The following is an 11,278-nucleotide window of genomic DNA, read 5'->3' on the forward strand; positions in this document are numbered from 1 at the left end:
AAAAAGGGTTTAGGAGTTTGGGTTGGATTTAGGATTTGGGATTATATAATGTGAGCAATTGCATTTGCATTTGTAATTAGCATTAATAAGCAAATCCATTTCAAACGCAGACCACAAAAGAAAACTTGCAGGCTCTGGTTATGATGGGAATTGTTGTGATTATCTAAATTCTGGGGGGCTCTCTCACACCAGTCTGCTGTAGGACCACGGACTGACAGGCCTGTGTGGTCACACTGAAGAGCTGCAATTTGGCTCTGGGCCTTAACTAATCCTGACAAAGCTATTATTTGTCTGCTTTTGCAATTTGAACTGCAGGCATATCGCCTTTATTTAGTTTTCAATTTCCAAGAATTAGTACAGAGCGTTGTACAGAGAAACTGGGTCAAAATGTGTCTGTGTGTGTGTGTGTGTGTGTGAGTGTGTGTGTGTGTGTGTGTGTGAGAGAGAGAATTTCAGAGCGAGAGAGTGAAAGAGAGAGATGCGTGTGTGTCACAATGGAGAAGTCACTTCAGTTCCATTTTTCATCACAGGCGCCACAGAAAGACGGATTAAAAAGCTTTATTCAAACTAGCATGATCAGGCAGAATATTTACGCCAAATAAGCAACATCAAAATCTGACAATTAACTCAACTTGAAAATAAAGCAAGGCCATTCTCTCCCATATTGTCTTTGATCCACTTAGTGGGATGGAGCTGGATTACGTCTGATGCAACTCTCGAAGCGTTACTGTACAATCTGTACTGGCAAATCAACAGAGGAAAAGAAAGAAAACTGAGCTGCACACACAAATGAGAAATAACACTTTTTTTTTTTTTTTACTATATTGAGCACAAGCCCCCCTGTGCCGTCCGATCACAGTGAATACAGAAGATATCAAAAAAGTCTACTGTATAAAAAACACAAAGTATAAAGCAGTTTATTTTACAGTAATCTACTGGTTCTAAACCAAAAAGGCTGAGTCCCTATATCCAACATCTCCTATTCAAGGTGGTATTTTCTCGTGGGGATAAACACTGTACGAAATGCTATTATTTCATTCATCAACAGTCTCAGATACAGAATCTTTTACAATGCTGAAGGCACGCAAGGGGCTCATCATTTCTATATATATATATATATGTGCAATTTATTAATACTTTAAAAACTGTTGGAATCAATCGGTTCTGGCGCCGCGTACGACATGTTCTCCACAGCGAGAGATGCCTTATTAAATGACACCATGAGTCAGACAGATACTTGTGTTCATGTGCTCAGCAGCCTGGTCTAACAATGAGAGGGGTTAGATTTCCCTGACTCAGACTGTTACCCGATACGTCTGAAGACTGCGCTCACATCAGGAATAGGGCGCACATTTCAAAGTGCCGTCATCTGCTCTGCACTTTTCTCTGCACCCTATATGTGATCAGCACCATTATTTGTATTATTACTTGCAGGATCAGTGCAAGAATACTGCACCCATAAATAACACAACGTTCTTCATCTCACTACGCCTTAACCAATTATTTGTAAATAATTTTGCACCCTAATGACGGATCCTAATAAGATCCTGGTTTCTGAGAAAGTCCTGGGCTTCACAGTAGTGCAACTGCGCTACCGTCTGAGGTCAAGAAAAGTACTCCTGTTTTAGTATGTACACTATCAAAACAACATTTTCTGCACTAAACTACAAAAACGCAACACAAAAAACGCCCTTAAAGAAGCTCACGAAAGCAGCATTAATAGTCAATACGTAAAATATCTATAAAAACATGTAGTCATAAAACGACACCTTGCTTTATATTCCCTTTTTACCATGGCAAAGATAAGTACATTTGAATAATCTTGCTCTTTTCATTTAACTTAACATTTAACACATTTTCTGTTTAATTTCCAATGATTGATAATTTGAACCATGTGCAAATTAATAAATGCAGTGAAAATTTGTAGTGCAGTTTCATCAGCCTGGGGAAACGGAGGATCTAATAGCTTATACTGTATGTGTGATAAGCAAAATCTTATTACAAAGAAAAGCTCATTTTGACGCTATTTTGAATTGTGTTTGAACCTTAGGGCCCATTCTAGCACCGGCCCATTTTGTGATGTCAGCGTCCCACTGCATTAATGTTTCACCTGAGGATACAACTGCCTCATGCACCCTGGCTCGGAACAAGCTTCTGTTTGAAAACAATCAATGTTCCAGTGTTCCTGTGTTTTCCTAATACACCCATATTAATGAGTGCCCAGTCAGATACTGTACAGCAGCACAAATCTCTGTAAAGTATGAACTGCACTTCTGCAGGTGTCAGAAATCTATAGAACTACATTATCTACAATCAAATAAAAAGTCTGTGTCTCAATTCAGGGCCTGCATCCTTCGGAGGCTGCACAGCTGCACGACTAGGCCATCCTATTTTGAAGGTTCTTTCAACTGCAGCCGACAAATGCTTTCGTTCCATCCCCAAGAAACGAAGGCTCCAACGGGAGAATCCTTCCTGGCCCAACCTTTCCCAGGGTTCATTGCGCTTCAGTGACGAACAATTTTTCAAAGAAGTAATGGTGCCGGCCAGCGACAAGACGGCCAATGCTTCAACTCAACCTAACATCCAAAGGACAGCCAAACTTTCTTGGAGCGTCCAACTGCCCCTCTGTTGCTAGGCAACAGCAATGGAGGTGGGACAAGCTGGTGATCATGGAAATCCTGACCAGACCGTCTCATTTCGGTCCGGCCTTCTCAGTCGTAGATCGCCTCCTCCAAAGGACGCAGCCCATGACTTGAGACACACCTTACGTGTCTCCTGTTTGTTTTTTACCCCTGTTTTACAGTTTTGTTTTCTTTCATTCTCTTTTTGTCATTTTCTCACATTCATGACTGTTAGTACAACAAACATTGTAAAAAAAAACCTTATCACCAATTATTGTCATTGTAAAGTTATTAGTTGAGCGAGCCTTGGTAAACAGCAAGACTCATAATACAGTAGAGTTGTTTTATCAAAAAAAAGAAAAGGAAAGAAAGATAAATACCAAGTGCAAAGCCTGAATCAATGACAAAACCAGCTACAGTTGTGTATTTACCAGGTTTATGGAAGAATCTTATTCACCCTGTTTCATGTGTGTTTATAATTAGACGTGTTTGCTGAAGAAATGTTGCATGATCGTGACCCTACAGATGGTTTTAAGAACGATACGGCACATAATGTAACCCTGGAGAGAAGGCAAGTTTGTCCACTGAGGAGCTTCGAAGCGTTGAGGAGAAGGGGGATTTACTACATGAGGCCACTCTAGTAACGTCCAGATATCCTGCCATGAATGATAACGATTCCTATTGTCCGAATACTTGGAAATACTTTGTAGAATCATGCAGATTCATGCTTAGAATTGAAAGAAAAACAGGTAGAAAGCTGAGGCGATTGGTGGTCGATGTTCGTATGGGGGTGGGAGGGTTTGGAGGAACTGGAAAGAAAGGAGCTTTGGAGCAGAGAGACTGGGGGAGGACATCCTCTTCTTTTGTGAGTCACAGGGGGAGAGTTTCAGCCACAGCTTCCCACGAAGAGACGATTATATCATGGCAGTTCTCTCCTGGGTTCCTGCTGACAGAAAGAAAAAAAGAAAGAAAAAGAAAAATTAGCAACGACAGAAGTTCAACCTCAATATAAACTTGTAGAAAGTCCCCACTCATGCAACAGTGGATTGTGACTGGTTACTGCGACCATCGTTGACCTGTCGTTGGCTCTCAGGTTTTTGCTGTACTTGGGTAAATATTTTTCATTTTTTTCAAATCAGTGGTTTTGAGTATTAATTTTTCACGAAATCCTGCAGAGAAATCAGTCAGACTAACATTCAGAGTTAAAATTAAATACGACAATGCTATTAACTACTACAGGGGGGTGGGGGGTGTAAATAAAGCATGCACAAGCAGGCATCACAACGTGCTATTTTGTATTTGGTGGGCCAATATTACAGCTAAAGATGGGAGGAAGAATGTTTTATTGAGATTTGAAATTCGAGCAGAGATAGTGTGCAGGGATGTGGATGAGGCTCTCCTGACGTTACACGCTGAGAACCTATTCAGGACAATTCATTCTTTAATCCCTTTTCTCCCCCCTCTATCTGTGCCATCACTTTGCCCCGAATCTCTGCCAAGCCAGCCAGATGTGCACACCACATATCTGACCAGCAGCCAATTTTTATTCTAATCTCAGCTCTCTGTATAAGCTGATAGGTTTTCTTACTCGAGAGACTGGCCAATTTAAATTTTAGCGCTCACAATGGCGTCGGATTGGGTTTGAGCAGAGTTTTTGGATTTGCGAGGGACAAGCGGCCTTGGCCGAGGACGAACAGGAAATGAGCTGATTCTGCTCCGTTTTATCAGGAAAATGTGTCGACTCAGGGATTACACCAAAGATTTGCCTTCGGGAACTGTGACAAAGTTTTGGAGCCGAACCAAACATGTATACCAAACAGGAAAGGATAGAAAACGTCTACACACTTATAGTGGATCTACAGAATGTAGTCAGCAACCAGCATACCTCCAGTTGTAGAATGGACTTCCTTTCATTTTGAGTACTTAAGAATGGAAAAAAGAGACAGGTTCAGTTGTGCGCGTGTGTAAAACTTCGACTCACACTTCCAATACAGACACACACACGAGACACACTCTCGCTCTCTCTCTCGCCCTCTCCCCAGATACACCTGTGCGTTTATGCATATTCATAGTGTTTAATCTTTCAGAGCGTCACGTGTTGCAGTTTAGTCTGCAGGTCCAGCTGTACAAAGACAAACAACATCTGGATCAGTATCAGCACTTCCACACTCGCTCACAGTCGACTGTGTGCGGGGGGGGGGAGACACTGCCAGAGGCTCGACAGCCCCATCCCCCCACCCCACCCCCCTCCTCCAGCACCATATGCATCTCATTTCGTTCAGCAACACGTCTCTGTCCTTGAAGAGAGAGAGAGAGGCCCCTCCATGTCTGGGCCTCTTTGAAGTACTCCCCCTCTCAGCCACTGCTTATGTTCTGCCTGTGTGTTATGCATCTGTAATAAATGACCTACATACTACATTAGACATCGAACAGTGGCACATTTTCAGTTTGGGGGGGTATTTGTTTGGCCTGATTATGCATTGAAGTGCTGATACTTTGCTCGGGAAACACGCAGATAACGAACATCAGCATGACTATGGTCCTATTTTGGTTAATAGTGATTACCCTGATTCTTCATGGGTGCATTATCATCTATTATATATTTCAGTTGAATGGATGTAATTTGTCAAGAAAATATTTTTATCAAATTCTATATTTTACACCATCAACATCAATGATTCGGTTTTCATTTGTATCACATTTTAATAAATAAAAATATATATTGAGAGGTCTCTTTACAGTTCAGTAGTTTAGCCCATGTTTTTGTATATAATGTCAATCGAGTAACTAGTAACATTAGCTGTCAGATAAATGTAGTGGAGTAAAAATATATATATATATTTACTTCTTAAATGTAGAAGGTGTACATGTAGAAATTGGCATCAATAAAAATTCCCCAAAACATAATCCTGGTTACGTGCAGTACTTAACCAAGTACAGTACTTGAGTAAATGTACTTAGTTACTTTCCCCCACTGCTTGTTAAAACTGTGCATAGACCTTGAAGATGATCTCTCGCCCTAAATGAAATATCATAAAATGTATTCATGAAATGTGTGGCACCTAAAATAACGAGAAACACATCATTTAGATAGTTGACACTGACAAAACGTGTTAACGATTAAATATACTGCTGACCTATGTGAAATGTGTGAATTACTTTAATACAGGGATATATTTAGTAGTAACGACTTTACTTTTGACCAGCAACAGTTATTGACAGTACTGTATTACCAACTTGCATCCACAGAATGCAAGTTGGGGGGGGGGGTTAGAACCACAGTGAATCCCTTTTCAGCTCCACCATAAGCTGCTGTTTAAAATATTGTCTCACATCTGTTTATCAATCATCAGTATCAGTTTAACTCGCAGCCATGTCATGTCATACATACCTCCAGTGTGGACGCTCTGGAGTCTGTGGTCTCACTTGGCCCTATGCTCCTGGGTATACTGGACACAAAGTACCCAGCTCCTTTTGGGATTATGGGCTGTCTCATCACCACTTTGCCTTTCCTGGTCTCTGCGAGGAACAAACTGTACCAGTAGGCATCGCTGGAGATCAGGGTGGAATCTGCGATGGTGGAGCTCCTCTGGCTGATCATGCTGTTTCTGCTGATCACGCTGTTCCTATTGGCCGGGGGCATCTTCAGCACCTTCGGCTTTGGTTTTTGACACTTCAGCACAATAATAACCAGGATGGTTATCAGTAGCAGAAATGACACAGCTCCTAAACCGATCACCAAGTACAAGTTTAGGTCTGTGAAGACGTCATATTCTAGTGGCAACTCTGTCGTCTCTGAAAAGGACATGACGTGTTCCACTGTGGATATCTTGATGGTGACAGTGGCAGAGAGCGCAGGTTGACCATTGTCTTTGGCAACGATGACAAGCCGCTGTTGTCTTGGGTCTCTGTAGCTGAACATCCTTGCCGTCCGGATTTCACCGTTATACTGATCAAGACTGAAGAGGGACGCGTCACTGATCTGCAGGAGCTGGTATGTGACCCTCGCGTTCTGCTCCGAATCCGCATCAATAGCAATCACTTTGGCGACCAAGTGGCCCTTGTCTGTGGACCTGGGTATCACCTCCTCTATCAAGGAGCCCTGCGCCCGCCAAGGTGATACTATGAGCGGAGTGTTGTCATTTTGGTCCAGAATGATGATGTGAACTGTCACGTTGCTGCTCAGCGGGGGAACACCAGAGTCTCTCGCCTCAATGTGGAAGAGGAAATCCCTCTCCCTCTCAAAGTCAAAGGTTTTCAGGGCATACAGATCCCCGTTCTCAGGGTTGATGGAGAACAGCATCGACATAGACGTGTTAACAATCTCCTTCTCCATTATGAAATAGACCAAGTACTGGTTCTCATTTAGATCTGGGTCAAACGCACTTAGAGATGTCAGTAGCGCCCCTGGCACGTTATTCTCCACCACATGGATTGTGTAGAAGGACTGAGAGAACTTGGGTGCATTGTCATTGACATCAAGAATATCTAAGGTGATGGTTTCGTTTTCACACAGGGGCGGCGAGCCTTTGTCCGTCACCCTCAGTATGATTTCATATTTGCTTATGACCTCTCTGTCCAGAGGCTTTGAAAGCAGCAGCTCAAAGTAACCCTCCGAGGATTTGTTGAGAACGAAGGGTAAGGTTTTCTGTTGACTCAGGGTGAGCTCCACTTCGCCGTTGGCTCCAGAGTCCCTGTCGCTGACGGTGACCACCGCGATCAGCTCCCCGACAGAGACATCCTCGGTCAGTGCACTTTTCAGAGACTTGACGGTCACCTCAGGGTAGTTGTCGTTCACGTCGGTGATGTACACCATCACTTTGCAATGGCCGGACAGCGGGTTGGCCCCTCTGTCCTGAGCCTGTATGTGCATCTCAAAACTTTGAATCTCTTCATAATCGATCACCCCCTTAACCCTGATTTCACCTGAGTTTGGATCGAGTGAGAAGAGCTCCTGCGTCTTCTCTGAGGTGTACAGTGTGTATGAGTAGATCAACTGGGCGTTTGTGCCTTCGTCCAGGTCTGATGCGTTTAACTTCAAGACCACCGTCCCTGCAGCCGTGTTCTCTGACATGTTGACTGCAAACACCGGCTGACTGAACAGGGGGGCGTTGTCATTGATGTCCAGGACATTAATGATGATGTTGGCTGTGCCGGAGCGGGGAGGCACCCCTCCATCCACAGCGGTTAAAATCAGATTATGAACTGAATGCTCCTCTCGGTCCAAATTACCACTGAGGACCAAATCGACATATTTGGAGCCATCGCTGCCAGTTTGTATGTCGATGATAAAGTATTTGCTCTCGCTGAGATAGTAGGTCTTGATTGAATTGGCCCCCACGTCCGCATCCACGGCGTTAGTCAATGAAAACCTCTCACCGGGAGGGGTCGCCTCCGAAATGTCCAAGGGCATCGTCTTCCTGCGAAACACGGGCGCGTTGTCATTAATGTCCATGATCTCCAGCTCGATGTTGAAAATGCGAATGGGGTTCTCGAGGATGACGTCCATTTTCAGAAAGCACGAGGTTGTCTTGGTCGTGCATATGCTCTCCCTGTCGATCCGCTCGCGGATGACCAGCTCCCCCGTCTCCTTGTTGATGTCGAGGTAGTTTTTGCTGTGGATGACATCGAGCTTCGCGCTGCGCTGCACCAGACTGCGAACATCCAGACCCAGATCCGTGGCCAGGTTGGCAACAAAGGAGCCCTCTTCCATCTCCTCCGGAATAGAGTAGCGGGTGATGGAGAGCGCACATCCCCACAGTGCAATAAACGTGAAAACAGCCGCGATCGAGCGTGCCCGTGCAGGTGCAAAGATACGCGCCATCGTTAGAATATATTTTGAAGATAGAAATGAATCAGATCCGCCCTCACGATCAGGTTGTCTTGATGGAGTTGGAAGCCGGTGTCATGCTCGCATCCACGAGTTGTAGCTGCAGCTGCATTAGGCCATGTACAGCGCAGCAGCGCTCTGCAGGGGCGTACGAAGCGTCTGTGTGGCCCGATCAGGTGGCCTCACTGAAATGAGGGGGAGGGGGGGGACATGTCAAAAGTCAAGCACCAAAATTTCTAAAATATAAAACAGGTCTATTGAGTCATCATTTTGTGCAGCAACTTGACTCCCACTATATTAAATGTAATTCCAACAAATCATTATTGTTTTTTAAGAATCAAGTCATTCACACCAGTTACAAGACAAGTGCACAGTAGAATGAAATTACATTGCAACCAGGTCATGGACGGAATTATCAATGCTGTGGTTTCTTAAGTAGGTATAAAATATATCTAAAGTAAAAAAAATAAAAGGAATAATACAGTGATCTCTCTCTCTCTCTCTCTCTCTCTCTCTCTCTCTCTCTCTCTCTCTCTCTCTCTCTCTCTCTTCAGACAGACACACACAGACTCAGCTAAATCTTTAAATCTTTCTTCATAACTGTAAGTGCATTTATCAGCCTGTCCCGCTCGCACTCCTTCCTCTCTCTCTCTCTCTCACACACAATGACACAAACACATACTACACACACACACACACACACACACACACACACACACACACACACACACACACACACACACACACACACACACACACACACACACACACACACACACACACACACACACACAAACATTGGAGACATGTGTAAACTTAGTCTGGGTAAAATCAACAGACTTTGTAAACTTAGACAATGTATGGGCAGCTGGAGGAGATGGCAGGGATCTCAGTTTGGCTCAATTTGGTTGGCAGTGAGCTGTGTGAATGATAGAGACACAGAGAGGAGCAGTAAATTACTGAGAGAGCTGGTAAAAACTTCTTTATGGTCCAAACATGTATGAAAAGATCCAAAATGATCACTGTAAATGGATTACTTGATCACTATAACCAAATTACTTTATACAGCATTTGTGTAGGAGCAATTGTATCCCAATCTTTTTTATCCATATAGACTGTTGATCACTATATTCGTGATCCCTATAAGCGGTTTCCATTGTATAAGTAAAATAATAAATAGATTTAGGATTGTATGAAACTGAATGGTATTACACATATCGAATAAATATGATGTAAAAAAACAAACCTTACCAAGCTTTTTCCAGCTTCTATAAGGTTGCAATTAAAATAGAACTGAATAGGTATATATTGAGATTTTCTTTATATACATCTTTGGTTTTCTCTTTTGTGTTTACTGCCAATGTGATGCAATACTATCATAAGAGGCTCTTAGAATATGTACTCTCTGTCATTCACTGTTGTTGATTACCTACTTTATATTTGAAGCTTTTTAGTTTCCCAAACTAAACTGTGAAGTGAGCTGAGAACAATGCTCAGCAGCCCTGTCCTTTAGCTCCACCTAGTGACTGTTCAGAGACTTACAGGAAGCTCCAGACTTCCTCTGCCACACACAGAGATGGTTATATACTTCATGTTTGCTTCTTTTAATTAAATGAAGGAGGAAAAATACAGTCATAATGGACTGATAGTAGACTGACATGATAAGAGACAAGGCAATAACACCTCACACCAATTAGCAGCTTAATGACAACATGTAAAATAAATAACATGAGGAATCAGCAATGGACATAAATATATATATTTGGAGAAAACTGAAAACCATATATATATATATATATATATATATAGTTTTCAGTTTTCTCCATTCAGTGTTGCTTCTGTTGGTTATGTTTTCATATGTAGATTGTTTAGTTGATATTTAATTTAATTATTTATTATAATGTTCTATATGTAATGTCATTTTCAAATAGGGTTTTTTATATTTTCTGTTAACAACAATATTTCCCTGCGTCTCAAGCTTGCTGATGAGGTTTGTGTTTACATCAAAGTGTGATTTTCAAGGGTCAATTTCATTTATTTCTTAATGAAACAAGGAAAAAGACAAAGGGCATATAAAGGCTTATATTGAGTTTTTATGAAAAAAACAACAATATTAACTGCCCATCACAGTCTGTAGAGAGGTCTGATCAGGACTAACAAACAGTAGCCTATATAATAATTGAAATTGAATGTGGATGGGCTTTTACTGAATATACAAAAACAAATTCCAGACCAGTTAAAGAATTTATTTTTTAATAAAGTATTTTTTTAACATTAAAATACATTGAAGCTTAATTAAAATGTAAATACAAAACATATATGAACAAACATATATATGCATGCAGCTGAAGTATCAGATGAAAAGTAATAAAATAGGAAACTATAAGGTAGGGCTGCCATAAAAATACAATCGGGATTTCCAAAATTGATACCATTCACACCCACAAACACACTGGTGGACAGTTTCTGCAGAGGACGTTCTATCTGTGAGGTAAAGGCGGCCTCTAGTGGAAATTCTTCTGCTCAGAGCTCCGGAGGCTGTGGGTTGCTGAGTGAAAAAAAGAGTGAGATATAGAGAAATAAATCAACACAGACGGGGCTCTGAATAGATTTTCCCATGGCACAGACTCAGGACATATGCTGTGCCTCTGCACCCACAGCACAAGGGACACACTATGGCCGCTAAGCCTGGCTATTTCTGGTACCGCTTGTGATACAGTCAAAGATAAGTCTTGGCATGATTATCTGTAATTATTGGCAGGATATGGTCGTGGGTATATCTGGATTTGTTTATTAATTCCTGGTTGTCTCTAAAAAATGACAGGGA

The 11,278-nt window shown here is 42.1% G+C and overlaps 1 protein-coding gene across 6 annotated transcripts; it reads right to left on the minus strand.

The window, feature by feature from the left end:
- Positions 1–542: 542 nt before the first annotated feature.
- On the minus strand, positions 543–8,584 carry LOC118121650 (protocadherin alpha-C2). Of its 6 annotated transcripts, none has more exons than XR_004698368.2 (3): positions 6,013–8,584; positions 4,467–4,543; positions 543–3,564 (listed from the first exon to the last, which is right to left on the minus strand). XR_004698368.2 is itself a non-coding variant. In XM_035177669.2 (3 exons), exons 1-2 carry the CDS (start codon positions 8,443–8,445, stop codon positions 4,532–4,534), a joined length of 2,445 nt encoding a protein of 814 aa, XP_035033560.1. In that variant the 5' UTR covers positions 8,446–8,584; the 3' UTR covers positions 543–3,564; positions 4,507–4,531. The 6 variants fall into 6 exon arrangements, 4 of the variants coding, with proteins under 4 accessions (XP_035033560.1, XP_035033559.1, XP_035033558.1 ...); XR_004698369.2 differs by having other exon boundaries at positions 543–3,567; XM_035177669.2 differs by having other exon boundaries at positions 4,507–4,543.
- Between the last annotated feature and the right edge of the window lie 2,694 nt (positions 8,585–11,278).

Source organism: Hippoglossus stenolepis, chromosome 15, assembly GCF_022539355.2.
Source record: "Hippoglossus stenolepis isolate QCI-W04-F060 chromosome 15, HSTE1.2, whole genome shotgun sequence".
In the NCBI taxonomy this organism is placed as follows: domain Eukaryota; kingdom Metazoa; phylum Chordata; class Actinopteri; order Pleuronectiformes; family Pleuronectidae; genus Hippoglossus; species Hippoglossus stenolepis.

Bases quoted from the DNA above. Each gene is read 5' to 3' on its own strand.
- LOC118121650 (XM_035177666.2), bottom strand. From the start codon at position 8,445: ATGGCGCGTATCTTTGCACCTGCACGGGCACGCTCGATCGCGGCTGTT. The intron at 3,568-6,012 runs GTATGTATGACA...TCTTTCTGTCAG, and splicing joins CCAGAGCGTCCACACTGGAG to CAGGAACCCAGGAGAGAACT.